General features: G+C 46.7%; 1 protein-coding gene across 3 annotated transcripts in view; it reads right to left on the bottom strand.

Annotated features, from left to right (window-relative positions):
* TRAPPC9 (trafficking protein particle complex subunit 9) overlaps positions 1 to 22367 on the bottom strand; it is a 736107-nt gene that overhangs the window by 707723 nt on the left and 6017 nt on the right. For all 3 annotated transcript variants that reach the window (XM_058444536.1, XM_058444535.1, XM_058444534.1), the window contains exons 2-4: positions 20978 to 21571; positions 8204 to 8349; positions 4238 to 4366 (exon numbers count right to left, since the gene is read on the bottom strand). In XM_058444536.1, coding sequence (XP_058300519.1) covers positions 4238 to 4366; positions 8204 to 8349; positions 20978 to 21561 — 859 coding nt within the window. In that variant the 5' untranslated portion in view covers positions 21562 to 21571. The remainder of the gene's footprint in view (positions 1 to 4237; positions 4367 to 8203; positions 8350 to 20977; positions 21572 to 22367) is intronic.

Here is a 22367-nt window from a genome sequence, read left to right on the forward strand (position 1 = left end):
CATGACCAGCACAGAATGTGGTTTCATCACTAGTAAGGGCGGCATTTTTATTCTCTACCTTACTCTTGTCTCATCTCTCAATTGGTTGTTGAAGAAAACAGGAGTGTTATTATTGGGCCCCTTTAAGCCCCAACATATACTAATCCACAGATAATTCTGTGGCTTGGGTAGGGTCAAGATGCCTACATAACGGCCATGTCTCTAAACCTGCAGCTAAATTATGGGTATAAGAACTACTGACCCTCCTCACCAGGCGCGGTGGCTCACACCTGTAATTCCAACACTTTGGGAGGCTGAGGCGGGCGGATCACCGGAGGTCAGGAGTTCAAGACCAGCCTGGCCAACATGGTGAAACCCCATCTCTACTAAAAATATAAAAACTAGCCGGGCATGGTGGTGGACACCTGTAATCCCAGCTACTCAGAAGGCTGAGGCAGGAGAATTGCTTGAACCCAGGAGACAGAGTTTGCAGTGAGCCACTGCACTCTAGCCTTGGCGACAGAGTGAGACTCTGTCTCAAAAAAAAAAAAAAAAAAAAAACTACTGACCCCCCTCAAATATTTCCTTCATTTCCTGAGTCTCTCTTCACGAAAACATTTTTCCTATTTCAATGCCTTAGTAATTTCCAAACACTATAAAATGATGACTTCATATAAAATAATAGCTAATGGTCATGAGATATTTTATGAGATGACCATCATGCTAAACATTTTGCACACATTCTAATTCTCACAATTCTACAAAGCAGAAATTAGGAGCCCCTAATCACAGATACAGAGCGAGGAGGTGGGGGGCACCTGAGAAAGAACTGTACGACCCACGTTCAAACACAAGCCAGCTGAACTAGGCTTTTCCATGACACCACAACACCACCCACTAGCAAACATGCAAAAGTGGGTGCAATACTCAGGGAGCTCCAGATTCTTTTTAGCTGTAAGGTGCTCCAGACGTTTTCTATCTCTTTTATAAATCATGGCTGACTGGTTTCTAACACTGGAAAAAAAGTCCAATTTCACCACTGTCCACATTGCACATCTGAAATTTTCATGCTGAAATGACATAATAAAAATAAGATAACTAGAATACTTTTCCAGGTATCCAAATATAATGGGCATAGTGCTATTCTAAAGCATTAAACAACAACAACAGCAAAATTCAAATGAAGGAAGCCTCGTTTAAGTCTTCTTTCACCAACAGGAAAATGAGGACATTAAAAATATATGTGTACAACAGCGCCACCTATGGCAAGAAAGGTCTTTCCAGGTTGCTGAAAAAAAAAAAGGTAACGAATTTAATTGTTGGCATAATAAGAAATGATCAACAGGGCTTTTTAAAATACGATGCTCAGAGACCATAACTAAGAGTGTAGCTAGCACATACTGAAATCTGCTTCAAGGAAGGGAACAGTATTCAGCATTTAGTCCGAAAACTTTAACACCCCTAAATATAAACAGAAGACACAGGCTCACAGAAACTAATCTTAGCACAGGAAGAAAACTCGAGCATCTGGCCCACTCTCTTCATTCTACAGGTAGTGAGGTTGAGACCCAGAGAATTTGTTCTTCTAGCAATCAGTGGCAAAGCTTTCTCCTAGTCCTTGGATTTTGCACTATACCAAAAGCCACCTTAATCTAGACCAACCCTATAATCATAAAAGTCACGTCTGCCCGGGCGCAGTGGCTCACGCCTGTAATCCCAACACTTTGGAAGGCCGAGGCGGGCAGATCATGAAGTCAGGAGATCGAGACCATCCTGGCTAACACGGTGAAACCCCGTCTCTACTAAAAATACAAAAAATTAGCCAGGCGTGGTGGCGGGCACCTGTAGTCCCAGCTACTCAGGAGGCTGAGGCAGGAGAATGGCGTGAACCCGGGAGGCGGAGGTTGCAGTGAGCCGAGATCGCGCCACTGCACTCCAGCCTGGGCAACAGAGCAAGACTCTGTCTCAAAAAAAAAAAAAAAAAGTCATGTCTCTATATTTCAGTCAGTAAATAGCCTAAGTGTCTTACAAAAAAATACTTCCCAAAGGACTGCCAAGTATTAATCATACAATTTTGTTGAAATACAAACACATTTATTTATATATTAAAACAGCATAATCAGCCAAGCACAGTGGCTCACACCTGTAATCCCAGCACTTTGGGAGGCCGAAGCGGGTGGATCACTTGAGTCAGGAGTTGGAAACTAGCCTGGCCAACGTGGCAAAACCTCGTCTCTACAAAAATTAGCTGGGCATGGTGGCACACACTTGTAATCCTGTTAATCAGAAGGCTGAGACACAAGAATCACTTGAGCCCGGGAGGCAGAGGTTATAGTGAGCCGAGATCGTGCTGCTGCACTTCAGCCTCGACAACAGAGCAAGACTCTGTCTCAAAAAAAAACACACAGGCCAGGAGCGGTGGCTCACACCTGTAATCCCAACACTTTGGGAGGCCGAGGCAGGCAGATCACTTGAGGTCTGGAGTTCAAGACCAGCCTGGCCAACATGGTGAAACCGTGTCTCCACTGAAAATACAAAAATTAGCCAGGTGTAGTGACAGGCACCTGTAATCCCAGCTATTCGGGAGGCTGAGGCAGGAGAACCACTGAAACCCAAGAAGTGGAAGTTGCAGTAAGCCGAGATTGAGCCACTGCATTCCAGCCTGGGTGACAGAGCGAGACTCTGTCTAAAAAAAAAAAAAAAAAAACACATAATCTATTCAACAATGTCCCCTTGTAGTCAATCTATAAAGGAAAAGTGACTGATGTCAAATCAACATTTTTACTTTTCTCATCTATTACAGATACAGGAAAAAAAATCAAAATTTTCTCAATCACAAAAAAGATAAGCCTGAGGCAGGAGAATAGGATCTAGAGGCAAGGAACCTAAGGTTGTTTCACGCAGACTTCCTACAACTAAATTGAAAAGAAAACCCTAACTTTCCATGACTAAGTAACAAAAGGACCAGAGGCTGCTCCCTTTGACCTTTTCTGCATGGCAGATGGGAAATTGGCTGTCCACAACCAGTCGGACTGATTGCGGGTGGAGTCTTAGTTTGCATAGAAGTGTAACTTTGTCTACGCACAGAAGCATAACTTCGTAACTTCACCTTAGCCTCAGATTGGTTGCTTTTTGCAACCAATCAGATGTTTGCACAGGAGTGTGACCTTTGTTAACTTCAGCCTCTGATTGGCTGCTTTCCACAACCAATCAGACTGACTGCAGGCTGCCACTTCATTTACATGAGGTGAGCATGAAATGGCCAATGGGAAACTTCTAGTGGGTATTTAGACCCAAGAAGATTCTGTATCCGTGCCCTTGAGCCCGCTGCTCGGCCCACTCCCACACTGTGGAGTATACTTTCATTTTCAATAAATCCCTGCTTTCATTATTTTGTTGCTTCCTTCTTTGTGACCTATGCAACATGATGACTAAATCCCAAGCCATTAAAGGCAGGTTCATTCATCAAGGACCAAAACGTTCGTGTTCATTCAGCATTCGTGGGTCTGCTCCACCCAAGAAGTTTTCTCACTCTTCATTGGTTCTACCAAGCATAAGCAAATCAAACAACTCACTGAGAGAACGTCATCAGCCAATAAAATAAGAAACTGCTCCCAGGCCCTGAATCAGCTATTAAAATTGACCTCTGGGACTAGCTTCTCCTAATACATAAAATTATAAAAAAGACTTAGACACAGAACCTCAAATCTGTCCTACCAGGAAATTTTATGCAAGTATTCCAGAAATCAACCAATCATTCTAACCTATTAGTGGTATTCAATAAGATCGAAAGTATTCAATAAAATCAGAACAAAATGTCCCATACAAGATTTCTGGGCAGGGCACGGTGGCTCATGCATGTAATCCCAGCACTTTGGGAGGCCGAGGTGGGTGGATCATGAGGTCAAGCATTTGAGACCAGCCTGGCCAACATAGTGAAACCCCGTCTCTATTAAAAATACAAAAAATTAGCCGTGCGTGGTGGCAGGCGCCTGTAATCCCAACTACTCGGGAGGCTGAGGGAGGAGAATTGCTTGAACCTGGGAGGCAGAGGCTGCGGTCAGCCGAGATCCCACCACTGCACTCCAGTCCAGGCAACAGTGCGAGACTCCGTCTCAAAAAAAAAAAAAATTACTGACTCAACAGATTTTACAGTTTATTCAAATATTAGTCCTAACTCAAAGAAAAAATTAACAAATGAGTCTGCTTTATTTAAAGACTGCAAGTGAGCAGAGGCCGGAAAAAGGGCAGAGCTCACCTGGCCGGTGTCTGTTGGCTGCTTCAGCAGGAAGCGTGCTGCCCTGGAACCTCCGAGCTCCACTCTTCCCACCAGTTCCACCAGGATAGTGATAGATGACAGAAGCTGAACACAATCCTTCCAGGGCAGCTGGGCATTAAGAAAACAAAAAACAAAAACCAGCATCATTAGTCAAGTCAGTGACCCATCATTAGCTCAAACTGCAGTAGCTAAGAATGATTTAAACAGGTGGATTATTTGGAAATGCCAATTTTTCTCCCAAAACAAAGATCAAACCTAAAGATCACTAGTTTTTTGCGAATGGGAACTTGCCACCTGTCTTTCCCATGCCCATGTCCAGGCAGGCAACACAGAACACTCTCACCACACTCAAGGCTTCCCTGCAGGGCTGAGTGCACACGTGAAACAAGCCAACCTCTGCGTTCACCCATTCACGTGGCCGGCATTCCTGCACAGACTGTGTGGCAGACTGCGCCAAGTTCTGGAGCTACAGAGATGTATAAAAGAAAGTGCCCTGGACTGAAAACGTTTCACAGTAATAGCACCAAAGCAAGACCAGAATGCCTTTCCAGACCACGCACTCCATAGGCATCTGCTCCTTTTGAGGCTGTAGACCTCCCTCTTCCTCAAAAACAGCCATATCAACTCGCTACACAGCCCGTTCTTCTCTCATGACGTGACAACCTAATAATCTCCAGCTATGCCACATGCCTTAGAAGGTGTGCTGCAGTATTCATCTCCATCATCTTTATCCATTAATTCAGTGGTCCTTAAACTTTTGGTCTAAAAACTCCTTGATGCTCTTAAAAATGACTTAGGATCACAAAGAGCTTTTTTTGTGATGTGGGTTACACCTGTAGATATTTACCATATTAGAAAATAAAACTGAGAAAAGGATTTAAGTATTTATGTATTAATTCCTTTTAAAATAGGCCAGGTGCAGTGGCTCATGCCAGTAATCCCAGCACTTTGGGAGGCCAAGGTGGGTGGATCATTTGAAGTCAGGAGTTCAAGACCAGCCTGGCCAACATGGTGAAATCCTGACTCTACTAAAAATACAAAAATCGGCCAGGCATGATAGCACACACCTGTAGCCCCAGCTACTCGAGAGGCTCAGGCAAGAGAATCGCTTGAACCTGGGAAATGGGAGTTTCAGTGAGCTGAAATCACGCCATTGCACTCCAGCCTGGGCGACAGAGCGAGACTCTGTCTCAAAAAAACAAAAATAAAATAATAAGCTTGTCATGTGTTAACAGTTTTATGAAAAATAACTGTTTTCCAAAACAAAAATAAAATACTGGAGGAATGGCATTATTTGACATGTTCACACATTTCTTTAATGTCAGAGTTAGTACAAGTCAGCTGGATCTTCTGTCGGCTTCTATATTCAGTCTGCTGTGATATCAGGCATAAGTAGCTTCTGGACAACTCCACTGTCCACTTCTGAGAGGCTGAGCATGGAAGAGGCCCATGGCACACAGCACCGTCCTTCTCCATGTGCCCTTTAGGAGCCCTCCTGATCCAGTCCAGCGCCGCATGGGGAAGGCATATGGGCAGTACCGGTCTTTCTGGAGAAGCACCTGCTGCACATGCCCTAGTCTCAGAGCCCACTGGGAGACACATAGATTCTCTAATTGATACAATAAGGAGTACTTAGGGAGAAAACCAAGTAAAACTATGTCTTTCTCAGCCTGCTTAATCCTTTATCTGATTCTCCTTTCTTTTCCATCCCTAATTCTTACTCCCTTTCTTTCCCCACTTTTATTTCTCTAGCCTCTTTAAAAAACTAAATTTAAGTCCATTTTATTTTTGTTTTTTCTTAAGAGACAAAGTCTCACTCTTGCTCAGGATGGAGTGCAGTGGTGCGATCATGGCTCACTACAGCCTTGACCTCCTGAGCCCAAGCGATCCTCCTGCCTCAGTCTCACAAGTAGCTGGGACTACAGGCACAGACCACCAAGCCCAGCTAATGTCTTTTTTATTTTTTTATTTTTATTTATGTTATTTATTTATTTATTTTGGTAGAAGTGAGGTCTCCCTATGTTGCTCAGGCTGGTCTCCACCCAGTTAATGTTTTTTAATTTTGTTTTGTAGAAGTGAGGTGAAGTAAGGTTTTTTTATTTTTTATTTTTTATTTTTTGTAGAAGTGTTGGGATTACAGGCATGAGCCACCGTGCCTGGCCATTTGAAGTATTTCTTATATTTGGCTGGGCACAGTGGCTCATGCCTGTAATCCCAGCACTTTGGGAAGCCAAGGCAGGAGTATCAGCTGAGGTCGAGTTCAAGAGCAGCCCGGCCAACATGGCAAAACCCCGTCTCTACTAAAAATACAAAAATTAGCCGGGCGTAGTAGCGCACGCCTGTAGTCCCAGCTACTCGGAAGGCTGAGGCAGGAGAATCTCTTGAACCCAGGAGGCGGAGATTGCAGTGAGCCAAGATCATGCCACTACACTCCACCCTGGGCAACAGAGCGAGACTCTGTCCCCAAGAAAAAAAGAATTTGTTATATTTAATATGTTCTACAGCACCTCGTTAAACTTCTGTTACAGAACTCACCTCATTACTTCATTCCGACTTGTATTATCATAAGTGGCTGACAGGCATCCTTGCTAAACTGTCAACTTCAACGAAAGAACCCTGTTTTAGTCCTTACTCACACATTGTTCACTTAACAAGCATTTAGGGAGCATCTGCAACATGTCAACACGTCAGGCAATGAACACAGCCAGTCCCTCCTCCCAGGACCACCTCCAGGAGGCGCAGTCCCCAAAGGGAAGACCACACACAGACATCCAATTCCAGCACAAAGTGTCAGCAACACCTCAGGCAGAGCACCCGCTCTGCTGACGGCTGCGGGGGATCAGAGATGGCTGTGCTTTGAAGTAGGATTTCTTCTTGCCTTTCTTTTAATTTTTAAGATTGACAGAGTTCACATACCATATAATTCACCCACTTAAAGTGTGCAAGTCAGCAGTTTTTAGTATATTCACAACTGTGCAACCATCACCACTAACTGACTCTGGAACATTTTCATCACCCCAGAAAGAAACCTTATGCCCGTTAACAGTCACTTCCCATTCCCCCTCCTCCCAGCCCCTAGAACCAGTTGTCTACTTCCTGCTTCTATAGATTTGCCTATTCTAGCCACTTCATATAAATAGAATCAGACAATCTGCAGCCTTTTTCATGCCTGGCTTCTCTCACTTAGCATAAAGTTGTCAAGGTTCATCCGTGCTGCACTGGAATCACAATTTCACTCCTTTTCATGGCTGAATAATATTCCGTTGTATGCCCATACCACATTTCGTTTATCCATTCATCATGTGACACATGGAGGAGGTTTTGAGGGATGAGTCTAAGAGGTGAAGATCACGGGGAACGGCATCCAAAGCAGAGGGCAAGGTATAGTAAGAACAGAGGAAAAGGGAAAGCGTGGGCAGGGCCTCCTTCAGAGGACGCATGGCAGGGCAGGAGGAGGGCAGCAGATACAGCAGGGAAGCGCCCCAGGCCACTGCTCGTGGCAACCAGCACAGGCTGGCTGCTTTTCCTCCCTCATCCCTTCTTCTTGGGGACTTTCTTTTGCCGTTTCTTCTCATTTCTTTTTTTTCTTTTTATTAATTTTTTTTTTTTGAGACGGAGTCTTGCTCTGTTGCCAGGCTGGAGTGCAGTGGCGCAACCTCTGCTCACTGCAACCTCTGCCTCCTGGTTCAAGAAATTCTGCTGCCTCCGCCTCCCGAGTAGCTGGGACTATAGGCGCGTGCCACCACGCCCAGCTAATTTTTGTATTTTTAGTAGAGACGTGGTTTCACCATGTTGGCCAGGATGGTCTCAATCTCTTGACCTCATATTTGGCCTGCCGCAGCCTCCCAAAGTGCTGGGATTACAGGCGTGAGCCACCACGCCCAGCCTCTCATTTTAAATAACAGTTGAAACACATATCAGATCATCTTCATCAGCTCATCTTACCTCCAAGCCACAGAAAGTCATTCACAGAACGCAGCAGCTCCACGGACATGTGGTAATGCACCAGCGAGTCCTGCAGCATCCCTGCCTGGAGGCACAGGTCCCCCACGTGCTTCCGCATGCGGCCTTGGCACCGCTTCTTGTAATGTCTAGAAAATAAATGAAAATGTATCTTTATTACTATATAACTCCCACCCAGAAAGCACTCTGACGAAGCACTATTCAATTCTCTCTCTACTAAAAATGCTAAGAAGGCAACTGTAGGCTCTATAATTTTAAGTCAGCAATAATCATTGCCAGTTATGTGAGCTGGAGTGGTCTCGATTTCAAAAATGTACTGCCAAGCAATTTTTTTAAAGGTGATAGGTACATAAGGACTTCTACCAGGTCTTTCACATAGGCAATGCTAGAGTTGGATTTTTCTTTTTAGATTTTCCAGTTGTAACATTAGTATAAGGAAGTTTATGTTTCAGCTTTTTTAAAAAATCAATTATCTTCCACTTCTTAACATCAAACCTATTATTATTTTATAAAGAGAGCTATGCTGAGTCTTATTAGCCAGCCATTTGGCTTTAGCAAACAAGACGTTCATCCTCGCTATTTCAGGGCAAGCTTTAGGAAAGCTTTCAGAGGGCAGGGCCTGGGGTGCTCACTAACAGCTCTTTAAATATTGGCAAGGATATGCCATTAAATAATGCAAAGGCTTCTGAGTCCCTATCAACTCAGAAACCAAAGAAACTGTAACAAAATATTCCTTTTATCATTTTTAAATACTCTAATCTTTAAATGTTATATTTCTTAAGATAGATGATTTTTTTTTTTAAAGAAAAACTGCAGCTGGATTAAACTTTCCCTCACCAAGAAAGCAAACTTATCAAGAATAAAACTCCTCTGGAAATCCAGAAGATGTGACGTTTCCAAGTAAATGAATGTTATTGACACATCTCAGTACAATGTTAAATCCTATCATGTCTAACTCTAACAAGTTCAACAAACTCTTTGTTACTCTGGAATTTAGCTTTTCCATTCTGAATAAGTTTTAAACAAAGATCACAATGTAAGGCAGACGCAGAAAGAAGAAGAAACGCCAGCCTTCATTTGTCTCCTTCCTGGCCACAAGGCAGTGTCAGGATGGCCCCTGCTAACAGACCCTCCCCATAAGAAAATACAGCATCTGGCAGGGTGCGGTGGCCCACGTCTGTAATCCCAGCACTTTGGGAGGCCGAGGTGGACGGATCACAAGCTCAGGAGATCGAGACCATCCTGGCTAACACGATGAAACCCCATCTCTACTAAAAATACAAAAAATTAGCCGGGTGTGGTGGCACATGCCTGTAGTCCCAGCTACAGCAGAATCACTTGAACCTGGGAGGCGGAGGTTGCAGTGAGCCGAGATCACGCCACTGCACTCCAGCCTGGGGGACAGGGTGAGACTCTCAAAAAAAAAAAAAAAAAAGAAAAAAAAAAGAAAGCATGTGAGCTGCTCCTCCCATCCCAGTAGCAGTCACCTCAGCAGCCTCCACCTAGTCTCTGACTCCCCACTCTGCACCCCCTTCCCCTTCATTGCTTCTACACACACACAGCCAGAGTGTCCTTCCCAAAGCACAAATCAGTCTGTGTCCCTCCCCTACTGCAAACCTTTCACAGGATGCTCAATTCAGTCGTAGGGAGAGGCATGCAGTCCATAGCTAGCCCCTCCCATGGCTCTGGCCTCCCCTCCTATCACTGTGGCTTTGCACTCCACAGGCAACCTTGCTGCAATGCTGAAGTCCCCGGACTTCAGGCTCTATCTGCCTCACAACTTCCACTCTCTTTTAGGCTCATCTCAATGACCAGTTTCTCAAGGAAGCCTTCCCTGACTCCAACTTCTGCACTTTGGGTTAAGTGTCCTTGATGTGTTTCTAGAACATTGTTACTTTTTTTTTTTTTGGAGACAAGGTCTTGCTCTGCTGCCCAGGCTGGAACCCAGTGGTACAATCACAGCTCACTGCAACCTCCAACTCCTGGTCTCAAGAGATCCTCCCACCTCAGCCTCCCCAGTAACTGGGACCACAGGTGTGCACTACAACACCTGGCTAATTTTTTTTTATTTTTTGTAGAGATAGGGTCTTCTTATGTTGCTCAAGCTGGTCTTGAAACTCCTGGGCTCAAGTGATCCTCTTGCCTCAGCCTCACAAAGAGCTGGGATTACAGCTCTTTGCCCAGCCAGCTCTTACTCTCAAAGGTAGACAGTGTTTTGCTCACTTCCTTGGTATGTTATCCTGTTCCAAATGGGAAAAAAAAAATTCAGTATCCAAATGGACATTTTCCTCCACCAGCAACATAACTGTCAACTCTTAATACATGAATAAGTTTACAAATACTACTGTATATTAGTTTAATATATTTTAAATTAGACTTTAAAGCAACAACAAAACTTTACTCCTAACCAATTAGAAAAAGATTTGCTTTAAAGCATCCTAAAGAAGTAAATTAGGCCAGGCATGGTGGCTCAACCACTTTGGGAGGCCAAGGCAGGAGGATCACTTAAGGCTAGGACTTCGAGACAGCTGAGCAACAGAGCAAGACCATGTCTCTACAAAGGCTCAGGTGATCCTCCCACCTCAGCCTCCCAAGTAACTGGGACTACAGGCACATTACCCCTTGCTCAGCTAATATTTATATTGTTTGTAGAGACAGGGTCTCACCATGTTGCCCAGACTGGTCTGGAACCCCTGGGCCCAGGCAATCCACCTGCCTTGGCCTCCCAAAGTGCTAGATTTATAGGAGTCAGACACTGTGCCCAGCCTACAAAAAAAATTTTTTTAATTAGCTTGGCATGGTGGCTCCCACCTGTAGTCCCAGCACTTTGGGAGGCCGAGGCAGGTGGATCACAAGGTCAGGAGATTGAGACCATCCTGGCTAACACGGCGAAACCCCGTGTCTACTGAAAATACAAAAAATTAGCCGGGCTTGGTGGTGGGCGCCTGTAGTCCCAGCTACTCGGGAGGCTGAGGCAGGAGACTGGTGTGAACCTGGGAGGCGGAGCTTGCAGTGAGCTAAGATCGCGCCACTGCACTCCAGCCTGGGTGACAAAGCAAGACTCTGTCGAAAAAAAAAAAAAAGAATAAAATGCTTAATATGTTTGTGATTTTGGTACTATTTATATGGCTTATGGAAAACAAGAGCTTTGTATTCTAGTCCAAAAAACAATTTATCTGCAAAGAAATTTCTATATTCAAATCCAAAGAAAAGCTAAAGCTGCTCAACAACAACAGTTTGCAATTAAAATCCAAGGGAACTTGGATAGAGAGAATCTCTTTTGCAGGGTCGGGGATGGTATTACACAGTTTAAGAAGTCTTTGGGCCTGGCGAGGTGGCTCATGCCTCCCAGCACTATGGGAGGCCAAGGCAGGCGGATCACGAGGTTAAGAGATCGAGACCATCCTGGCCAACATGGTGAAACCCCATCTCTACTAAAAATACAAGAATTAGCTGGGCATGGTGGCACGCGCCTGCAGTCCCAGCTACTCATGAGGCTGAGGCAGAAGAATCGTTTGAACTCGGGAGGTGGAGGTTGCAGTGAGCTGAGATGGCACCACTGCACTCTGGCCTGGCAACGGAGTGAGACTCCATCTCAAAAAAAAGCCAGGCGTGGTGGTTCACGCCTGTAATCCCAGCACTTTGGGAGGCCAAGGCAGGCAGATTACGAAGTCAGGAGATCGAGACCATCCTGGCTAACATGGTGAAACCCCATCTCTACTAAAAAACACAAAAAATTAGCCAGGCGTGGTGGTGGGCGCCTGTAGTCCCATAGTCCCAGCTAATCAGGAGGCTGAGGCAGGAGAATGGTGTGAACCCGGGAGGCAGAGCTTGCAGTGAGCCAAGATCGCACCACTGCACTCCAGCATGGGCTACAGAGCAAGACTCCATCTCAAAAAAAAAAAAAAAAAAAAAAAAAGAAGTCTTTGTATACTTCAGTAATGGCTACAGCCCATAATTTTGCACTACAATATTTTGGGGTGGGGAGCCTTTTGACTACGTGCCTAATGTAAATACAATAAGTATACAAAAAGGTGCCCACATGGTAGAGCTAAAGCACCAAAGCAGACAAACTTAAGATGCCAGAGCAGCTGGGCGCAGTGGCTCACACCTGAAATCTCAGCCCTTTGGGAAGCCGAGGCAGGCAGATGATTTGAAGCCAGGAGTTCGAGACCAGCCTGTCCAACATAGCAAAACCCTGCCTCTACTAAAAATACTAAAATTAGGCCGGGCACGGTGGCTCACGCCTGTAATCCCAGCATTTTGGGAGGCCGAGGCGGGTGGATCACCTGAGGTCAGAAGTTTGAGACCAGCCTGGCCAACATGGTGAAACCCCATCTCTACTAAAAACACAAAATTAGCCAGGCGTGGTGGTGCGCTCCTGTAATCCCAGCTACTCAGGAGCCTGAGGCAGGAGAATTGCTTGAATCTGGGAGGCGGAGGTTGCAGTGAGCCGAGATCGTGCCACTGCACTCCAACCTGGGCGACAAAAGCGAGACTCCATCTTAAAAATAAAATAAAATAAAATTAGCTGAGTGCGGTGGCGCACACCTGTAATCCCAGCTACTCAGAGGCTGGACGCGCAAGAATGGCTTGAGCCTGGGAGGCGGAGGTTGCAGTGAACCAAAATCGCGCCACTGTACTCCAGCCTGGGCGAATGAGACAGTGTCTCAAAAAAAAAAAAAAAAAATGCAAGAGAGCTCTAAACAGAAAGTTAAAAAAAAAAGAAAAGAAAAGAAAAAAAAGAAATGCAACGTTTTATACTCAGTTTCAGATGCTTTATGGACCATTAGCTGATACTGCATCTTGCCTAATGAAAAACTGAAAACAAATTGTTAGTGTTGATTTCTTCCATCTGAACTTTTTTATGTTAAAGTTTGAATATTAAAACATCACTCTATACCAAGAAAGAGCAAGAAGCCAGCCACGTGGCTCACACCTGTAATCCCTGCATGGATTACACAGCACGCCTGTAATTCCAGGCAGATTGCTTGAGCTCAGGAATTCGAGACCAGCCTGGGCAACATGGTTAAACCCCATCTTTACAAAAACATACAAAAAATGTAACCAGATGCGGTGATGCATGCCTGTAGTCCCAGCTACTCGGGAGGCTGAGGTGGGAGGACCACTTGAACCCAGGAGGCAGAGGTTGCAATGAGCCGAGATCACGCCACTGCACTCCAGCCTGGGCAACAGAGCCAGACCCCATCTCAAAAACAAAAAAAAAGAGAGAACTTTAAAGTTTTCATTAAAAGTTCAGAAGTGTCTACATTTTGTTTTGCATATGTGCATTATTTGCAACCGTGTCAATGTAAAAGCAAAATGAAAAACCTATCTCCCTGGGATGTAAAACACTTTGACGCTACGTAGCTATCAAGGAAGTCTGAGCTTTGTGAAATAAATCTGCAGCACTTAAGCAAGAGAAGTTCTTTTGACAATTTTTCTGAAAGGCTCCGAAACTGATTTACTTTAGTCTTCCAAGTATAAGAGGAAGGTAACACAATTAGTAGAGAGAATATGCATTTATTTAAAGTCTGAAGAACCTGAGTTTGAATCCTGCTGCTTCATTACTAGCTGGGTGACGCTGGACTCATTATTTAACCCCTCTGAGAATGCTTCCTCCCAGCAAATTGGGCCTGTCACAGTCTGCCTCAGGTGGCATCAGTGCAACATAAATGAAATAGGTAGGTGGGTGGCTAACTGGTGTCTGACATATAGTCACATTCATTTCCCCCTTCTCTCCTTTTAAACTTGTATTACTCCCGTAGTCAGGTTTAAGCCTCTGATGATAGGCTATCTTATTTGTCCTCGTATCAACTCAGCATAGTGCCTTACACTTAGAAGTGTCAAAAAAGAACTGCCTCCAGCCGGGTGCAGTGGCTCACTCCTGTAATCCTAGCCCTTTGGGAGGCCAAGGCAGGTGGATTGTCTGAGCTCAGGAGTTCAAGACCAGCCTGGGCAACATGGCGAAACCCTATCTCTATTAAACAAAATATAAAGATTAGCCGGGCATGGTGGCACACACCTGTAGTCCCACCTACTCGGGAGGCTGAGGCAAAAGAATTGCTTGAACCCAGGAGGCAGAGGTTGCAGTAAGCCAAGAACGTGCCACTGCCCTCCAGCCTAGGCAACAGAGTGAGACTCCGTCTCAAAAAAAAAAAAAGAACTGCTTCCTCAATAGTAACTAGCAATGTTCATAAGAGGGTTTTGTTTTTTGTTTTTTATCTTTTGTTAAAAAGAGCTATTCCAGAACTATCCAACAGTCCCTCCCCCAATTCCCTAGCACCTCTCTCCTCAAGATGCCCTTCCCGATCTGCCCTTCTGGGTCCATGGGAAAGACAGTCTGTTCAGCTGGGACTCCATCCTGCTGCCAGGACAGAGGAGGCGGAGGGCAGATCTGGCCACATCATTCCCTTCGGATTTCTTTAGTAGCAGCCCAACCCCCAGCACCTTTAGAAGAAGTGGCAGCTGCACCTAAAACCCCTAACTCCGTGGAATAATATAGAAAACCCCAGTCAGGAGCGGTGGCTCACGCCTGTAATCTCAACATTTTGGGAGGCTGAAGCACGCAGATCACCAGACGTCAGGAGTTCAAGACCAGCCTAGCCAACATGGTGAGACCCCCATCTCTACTAAAAATACAAAATTAGTGGGGCATGGTTGCAGAAGCCTGTAATCCTAGTTACTCAGGAGGCAAGGCTGGAGAATCGCTTGAACCGGGAGGCAGAGGTTGCAGTGAGCTGAGATGGTACCACTGCATTCCGGCCTGGGCAACAAGAGTGAAACTCCAATCTCGGGAAAAAAAAAAACAGGATCTGGGGTGTCCTCCAGTCTCCTGGTCACGGCAAGCACCCCGGGGTCAGCCCGGGGCCTTCCTCCTGCCTCCCTCCCTCCATCTGCATTCTCCCGCGCTCAGCTCATCCACATTCAGGGTTTTCAGCACAGGCTACATACTGCCAACAACCATGTGTCTCTCTAGTCCACCTGCCCCTGAGCTCCGGACTCACATCCGACTGCCTCTTTAATCTCTCCGTTTGAAGGCCCAACAGGCACCTCAAGAACACGTCCCCCATGGCCTCCCAGTTTCCCCCATGGTAAGAAACAGCCCACCGGGTACTCTGTTGTTCGAGTCACACTCTCAGACAGATTTCTCCTTTCTGTCCATCATCTTTCTCCATCTCTGTCTCTAAAGTATATCATAGCTTGGTGCCCCAGCACCTAGCACAGCACACGGCAAGCTTCCTGTAAATGTGTGCCGAGTCACCTCTGGAGGGCACCTGCTAATGAGGGAGGTCTCTCCTGGCACAGGTCACTTAGGAAAGGCCCTTGTCTCTCACACAGGAGGCGGAGAGGACAGCCCAGGACAAGGACAAGACTCTCCTGTGGTCTGAACTCTGAAGGGCCTGCGGTCCAGGAGAGCACCTGGGTTGTGAACTCTGAGACTTGGCTGCCAGGAGAGCAGGGGAGGAGGAAGCCCAGGCCAGGCTGTCCCCATGGATCCTGGGAGCCAGTGGCGGCAGGAAAGGCCCACAGCCCAGGGTTTAAACCAGCCACCACTGGATCCCTGCCCTGCATTTTCCAAGCTGGACAGCTACGACTTCCTGTACTTAATACATTCATGTCTCTTCTGTTCCGCCACCCTAGAATGTGATGAACTCTTTCAGAAAGCCCAGCCTGTCTCAACTGGGACAAAGCAAACGAAGAATGAAAGTGTTGGTACTTGGACCAGAGCACTAAGGAAGAAACAAGGCCCCTGGGCAGTGAGGTGGTGGCAGCAGGTCACAGAGCGAGAACCTTTCCCTGAGGGGGATGAAACCACAGGGGGCTAGGCCAGCCAAAGAGTGTCCTGCAGGGCTGCCCTTGGTGTTGGAGACTCTAGATCAGTAATGCAAACAAATGATGTGCCACCAGTGAGGGACATTAGCGTCAACAAATGCAGACACAGGCTTGGCGCGGTGGCTCACGCCTGTAATCCCAGCACTTTGGGAGGCCAAGGCGGGTGGATCACCTGAGGTCAAGAGTTGGAGACCAACCTGACCAACATGGAGAAACCCCGTCTCTACTAAAAATACAAAATTAGCCGGGCGTGGTGGCGCACGCCTGTAATCCCAGCTATTCAGGAGGCTGAGGCAGGAGAATTGCTTGAACTCGGGAGGCGGAGTTTGCAGTGAGCCAAGATCGCGCCACTGCACTCCAGCCTGGGCGAGAGAATAAGACTCTGTCTCAAAAAAAAAATTTAAAAAAGCAGACACAGTTATGTCTATGTCTTACCTACATGAGGTTAAATGGAAAGTCTAGGGCAGGTAAGAGCCTGTACAATAGCTACGGGTGAACTGCCTCTCTGGTTCTGAATGCTCATTGGCAGAAGCAAAAAGGAAACGGCGGTCACTTATACAGGGCCTTGTGTCTACAAGATCCAAGTGAACTAGAAAGCCGTATATCCCTGACACTTAAACAAATTGCCCTTGAGCCCTCATAAGGTGCGCAAAAGACTGGTGTGGGTTTTTTTTGTTTTTTATTTTGAGATGGAGTTTCGCTCTTGTCGCCCAGGATAGAGTGCAATGGCATGAGCTCGGCTCACTGCAACTTCTGCCTTCCAGATTCAATTAATTCTCCTGCCTCAGCCTCTCAAGTAAGCTGGGACTACAGGCACATGCCACCACGCCCGGCTAACTTTTTTATTTTTGGTAGAGACAGGGTTTCACCATGTTGGCCAGGGTGGTCTCAAACTCCTGACCTCAGGTGATCTACCTGCCTTGGCCTTCCAAAGTGCTGGGATTACAGATGTGAACCACCGCGCCCAGCCTGGTGTGGGTTTTAGAATGGCCTATGTCTCCTTTATGGTGGAAAGTCGCTGAGGTGAAGGAAATGGGAAATGGCATGCTCAAGGCAGAAGCAAAAGAAAAGACAGCCGCACCCTCCCACAGCTCCCCTGGCCACTAGCACACTCCAGCGCCAGCATTCCTTGCCTTCATGCACGGCCCACAGCCACAGCCGGGAATCACAGGCCAGAAACGTTCGCTCGGAAGCCTAGGATCAAGCATGGCACTGCAGCCTGGGACTTTCCCAGTTAAGCTATCCCAGGAAAACCCCCTAAAGCCGCCTAAATCAATTAGCAATTCACTTCCTCAAAACAAACAAACTAAAGAATAAAGGCTCATGAGTCACTAAATGCTACAGACTGAACAAGATCCCCCAGAGCAAGTATTTTAGCAAACACCAAATGCCAATGGGTTACGTGCTAAAAAAAAAAGCTAAAAATAAAAAACATACATAAAGAAATGAAAAGACTATCCAGTTAACATATAGATTTAGACAGCAGTGTTTGTTTTTTAAAGCAGTGAAGGCTATGAGAAGGCAGCACATAGGGAAATCTAGCTATTTTTAATGCAACATGTTCACAGCCTACCTTTTCAGACCCAATAACACACTCACAGGGCAGTATGACAGAAAAAAAGAAAAAGAAAAAGAAAAGAAAGAGGAACAAGCAAAAATTAGAAACATATAAGAACAGAAATAATTTTGATAACTACAACACTACATGGACAAGAATGGGCCATGGGTTTTCATGAGGGGCACATGTAAGCTTTTAAGTAAATTACACCTACACCTCGTGTACAGGGAACTCCAGGACCTGAAGGTAGAATGACCTGTCAGGGGGCCTATCAGTATGGTCAACATGTCAAACCAAAACTGGCCTTACATCTGGACATTTCCTGTTGAGCTACAAAATACTATCCCATTTCAGGTTGGACACTTTCTCACTCCTACTAAGAGTTGCAGGGGAGAGCAAGGCTTTGTTCCTGCACCAAATCATTCCTTCAAAAATTAAGAGAACCGGCCAGGCACTGTGGCTCACGCCTGTAATCCCAGCACTTTGGGAGGCCGAGGCAGGTGGATCACTTGAGGTCAGGAGTTCGAGACCAGCCTGGCCAACATGGTGAAACCCTGTTTCTACTAAAAATACCAACATTAACTGGGTGTGGTGGCACATGCCTGTAATCCCAGCTACTCAGGAGGCTGAGGCACGATGAATCGCTTGAGCCCAGGAGGCAGAGGTTGCAGTGAGCCGAGACTGTGCCACCACACTCCAGCCTGGGCAACAGAGCAAGACACCATCTCAAAAAAAAAAAAAAAAAAATCAGAGAACCATGGAGAAACAAAAGCAACAACAGGTTACCCATTATGAGAGGAGGATGTATTTGATTTGAGTTCACTGGTGTCATTATCTCACTGAAGTTCAAATGCTAACTGATGTCTAATTGCAGTTGTCCCACTACAGTGAGCAAGCAGCTTTGTTTGCCACTGTATTTTCAGTGCCTGGAGCCATGCCTGGCATATGAAGGCTCTCAGCAAACACTTGTCAGTCATTATCCACTATGTGTGGCGCACTGCGTCACAGCACACTCCCGTTCCTCCTGCAGAGTTGTGAGCACAGATTTCAAAAGGCAAAAAAGACCGGGCATTTGAAGGTGGATCTGCAACCTCACAGCCGAGAAGTGGATAACTGAAAAATGTCACTGATGCCCATGTGGCAAAGGAGGAAGGCATGAGTCAAGGGGTCAGAGCGGGGTTCCTGACCCATGCTGCCTGTGAGCTTCAACCCCTCACCCCTTCTCTGTAAAGCAGGGGCAGGCCACCCCCTGCCGACCTCGCAGGTGGCCGCCAAGCTGTGCACACCATACAGCAACACCTTATCAGGGATGACTCCCGCGGTGCCTGCTGGCTGGACAGCAGTGTGCGCTATTCAAGAGGCACAGGAGGCGCAGCAGAAGGCAACGAGGTGAGGTAGAAAGGCCCTGGGCCTCAGAGACAGACCTGGTGCTTATATCAGCTCTGCTGCTCGGTGGCTGCCAGGGTCTCTAAACCTTGCTGCCTCAGCCCCACATCAGCCAGCACAGCAAGCCCATGTAGATCACAGGGCTGCCATGAGGATTAAACACAGAGCAGGTCTACAGTATGCCTTTCCCTTTCCTTAAGACAAATATGCACATTTGGGTGAAGCAATGAAAATTCCTTCCTTCCAGACCCTGCAAAGCACCATAGGCAGGTGTGACTGAGGCTATTCTATGCTTCCAACTCTGAGGGCTGGACTTAGACTACTGTGTCTCAATTCTGTGATCATTTCTCCTCATACTTACCAACAACCAGAAAGACACCGTGTGACCTTAGATAAATTTCAGAAACATACTGAGCACCTACTTTGCAGCAGGCACTATGGTGGCATGCACCTTACATCACTGAATCCTCACCTGTGGCTCATCAGCCAGTCCTACACAGGAGGAGGGAGAGCCCTGTCCAAGCCAGGAGGCCAGTGACTGACACAGTGACACATCACTTTCCCTGGCAAATGGGGACGCCCTCTTGGCAAACAGCTGCTGCCTAGGCTTGCATCTCATCCAGCTCTGCAGAACAGCCACCATGGCAGACAGAGCAGCGAGCAGAGAGTGGAAGCAAGTGGCAGGGAGGAGCTCAGCTGCAATTCTGATTTGAAATAAAGTTTTTGACTTAATAACAGGCAAGATGGGAAGCTGACCTTTTCCTGCTCTATCCAACACTCCTTGTACACAGAGAGAATAGACACACTTTTCATTTGCATAAGGTGGCTGTTTAGGAGCTCCCGGGTGGTATTTCTGGCATCCTAATACCCATGCTTGGCTGCTCTGTAAGTGAGGAATTCGACACTGTGGCCATCAGGAGAGAAATAGGAGCCACATACGCAGGGTGCACAGCCTGGCAATCAGGAGACGTGGGCTCGACTTCTAGCTCAGCTAGGACCTAGCCCTTACCTCTCCAGATTCACCCTCTCATCTGTGAACCAAAGGGATGAGACTGAATAAAAGTGTTCAAACTGTGCTCTAGCACAGTGCTGTCCAACAGAAATAAACGCAAGCCACATAAGTACATTTCAGTTTCTAGTTGCCAAATTTTTAAAAGTAAAAATGAAACAGTTGATACTGATTTTTAAAATACAGTTTATTTAACCTAAGATATGTAAAATACTATCATTTCAACATGTAATCTATATAAAACATATTAGCAAGAAAGCTGGCCAGGCATGGAGGCTCACACTTGTAATCCCAGCACTTTGTGAGGCCAAGGCAGGCAGATCACTTGAAGCCAGGAGTTCAAGACCAGCCTGGCCAACGTGGCAAGATCCTATCTCTATTAAAGATACAAAACTTAGCCAGGCATGGTGGCATGTGCCTGTAGTCCCAGCTACTTGGGAGGCTGAGGCATGCGAATCACTTGAACCCGGGAGGTGCAGGTTGCACTGAGCCAAGACCGTGCCACTGCACTCCAGCCTGAGAGACAGAGTAAGACTCTGTCTCAAAAAAAAAAAAAAAAAAAAATTAGCAAGAAAGTTTATTTTTTCAGAAGTAAGTCTCAAAATCTGGCGTGGGTTTTATTCGCAGCCCATCTCAACTCAAACTAGCCTCGTGTCTAGTGCCCAAAAGCCACAACTGGCTGTGGCTGCTGTATAGGATGGAGCTCCAGGAGTCCCACGAGGGGAGCCCCACTAAGAAAAGGGGAGTGTATAAGACAACTCTAAAAGACTCTCCCAACCAAAGGCTGTCTCTGTCTTTAAAAGTCACTGGTTTTCATTTGGTTGGTTTTTTAGCAGCACTCAAACAGATTCTGACAGAAAGTCATTGGACAACACCTTTCTACTCCTTGCTGCAATAAAATTCCACCCTGTGCTTTCCTTTTCTGATATAGGGAAGCCAAGGGGCCTGGGTCTCTAGGTAAACTTACCTGCTGTCTGTGTCCAGTCCTACAAAGTCCTTTTTTTCAAACGGGACACAGAGAAGGGGGATCTTATCCCCGGACTTGTCTGTGGCTCTGTCCAGACGCTTGGACTCCAGCACGATGAACAGTGACTCGATGAAGTCCTCGATTCTCTTCTCCACCGTCTGGCAGTCCTCGTAGTTGGGGTAGAAGGCCACGTCGGTGCGCGGCTGCTCCACGATCTCCCCCTGCAGCCCGAAGACAAAGAGCCGGGAGTCGTACAGCGTGGAGCCGTAGATCTCCTTCTGCACGTGGAACTTCTCGAAGGTCTGCGGCCAGTCCTTGGCCGAGAAGCAGTCTGTGATGGTGATGAGGCCCACGACTTTGCGGTGGGTCTGGAAGTCGCCCCACTCGTTGTTCTCGGGTGGGTAGTGGTGCCTGTAGCGGATGTAGAGGACTCGCTGGGAGTCCCGCACGCTGATCTGACTCACAGAGCAAATCCTCTTATAGATCCTGAAGAAGTTCTCCTCGGAGACGATGCCCACAGGCTGGACCACCACGAGCAGCGTCTGGTGGTCCTCAGCACACTGCATGTAGTCAGGGACGCTCATTTTGAAGTCCCTGTTCAGAGACAAGAAATGAGGCTGTGAGATGCAGAGTCCTGAGTGCTGAGAGCCCAGTCTCGGAGGCAGTGACTGTTACCTTCACTACCCAGAGGCAGGGGAAGCCCCAAGGAAAGCCGTGGCATCAACAGGTCTTAGGGCTCTACACGTGGCTGTCACAGCTCTGATCATGATGCTGCAACTGTTGACCTTCAGTCCCTTGGCCTCAGAATGGAGCTTCTGCAGAAATGGGGCTGTTTCTTGTCTTTCTATTCCCACCACTTAACCAGGAGTAGTAAGAGTCAGTGCTCAAAAATGTCTGTTGAGTGAATGAATAAACACGTGTGTAATTGCTCCCCCATCCCCTCAACAGGATATTAAGAAAAATCCACCATGCGATCAGATCTGGATTTGAATTCTGGGCTCCCTGGAACTCCTCAGCTATAAAATAGTGGTGATAATAGAACTTGTCTTGGCAGTGCACAGTGGCTCATACCTGTAATCCTAATACTTTGGAAGGCCGAGGCTGGCAGATCACTTGAGGTCAGGAATTCGAGACCAGCCTGGCCAACATGGTGAAACCCCACCTGTACTAAAAATACAAAAATTAGCCCGGCGTGGTGGCACGTGCCTGTAACCCCAGCTACCTGGGAGGCTGAGGCAGGAAAATCGCTGGAACCTGGGAGGTGGAAGCTGCAGTGAGCCAAGAGTACGCCACTGCACTCCAGCCTGGGTGACAGAGTGAGACTCCGTCTCAAAAAAAAAAAAAAAAGCGGCCAGGCGAGGTGGCTCACGCCTGTGATCCCAGCACTTTG

The sequence above is a fragment of the Hylobates moloch genome, unplaced genomic scaffold (assembly GCF_009828535.3).
Source record: "Hylobates moloch isolate HMO894 unplaced genomic scaffold, HMol_V3 SCAFFOLD_9, whole genome shotgun sequence".
Lineage (NCBI taxonomy): Eukaryota > Metazoa > Chordata > Mammalia > Primates > Hylobatidae > Hylobates > Hylobates moloch.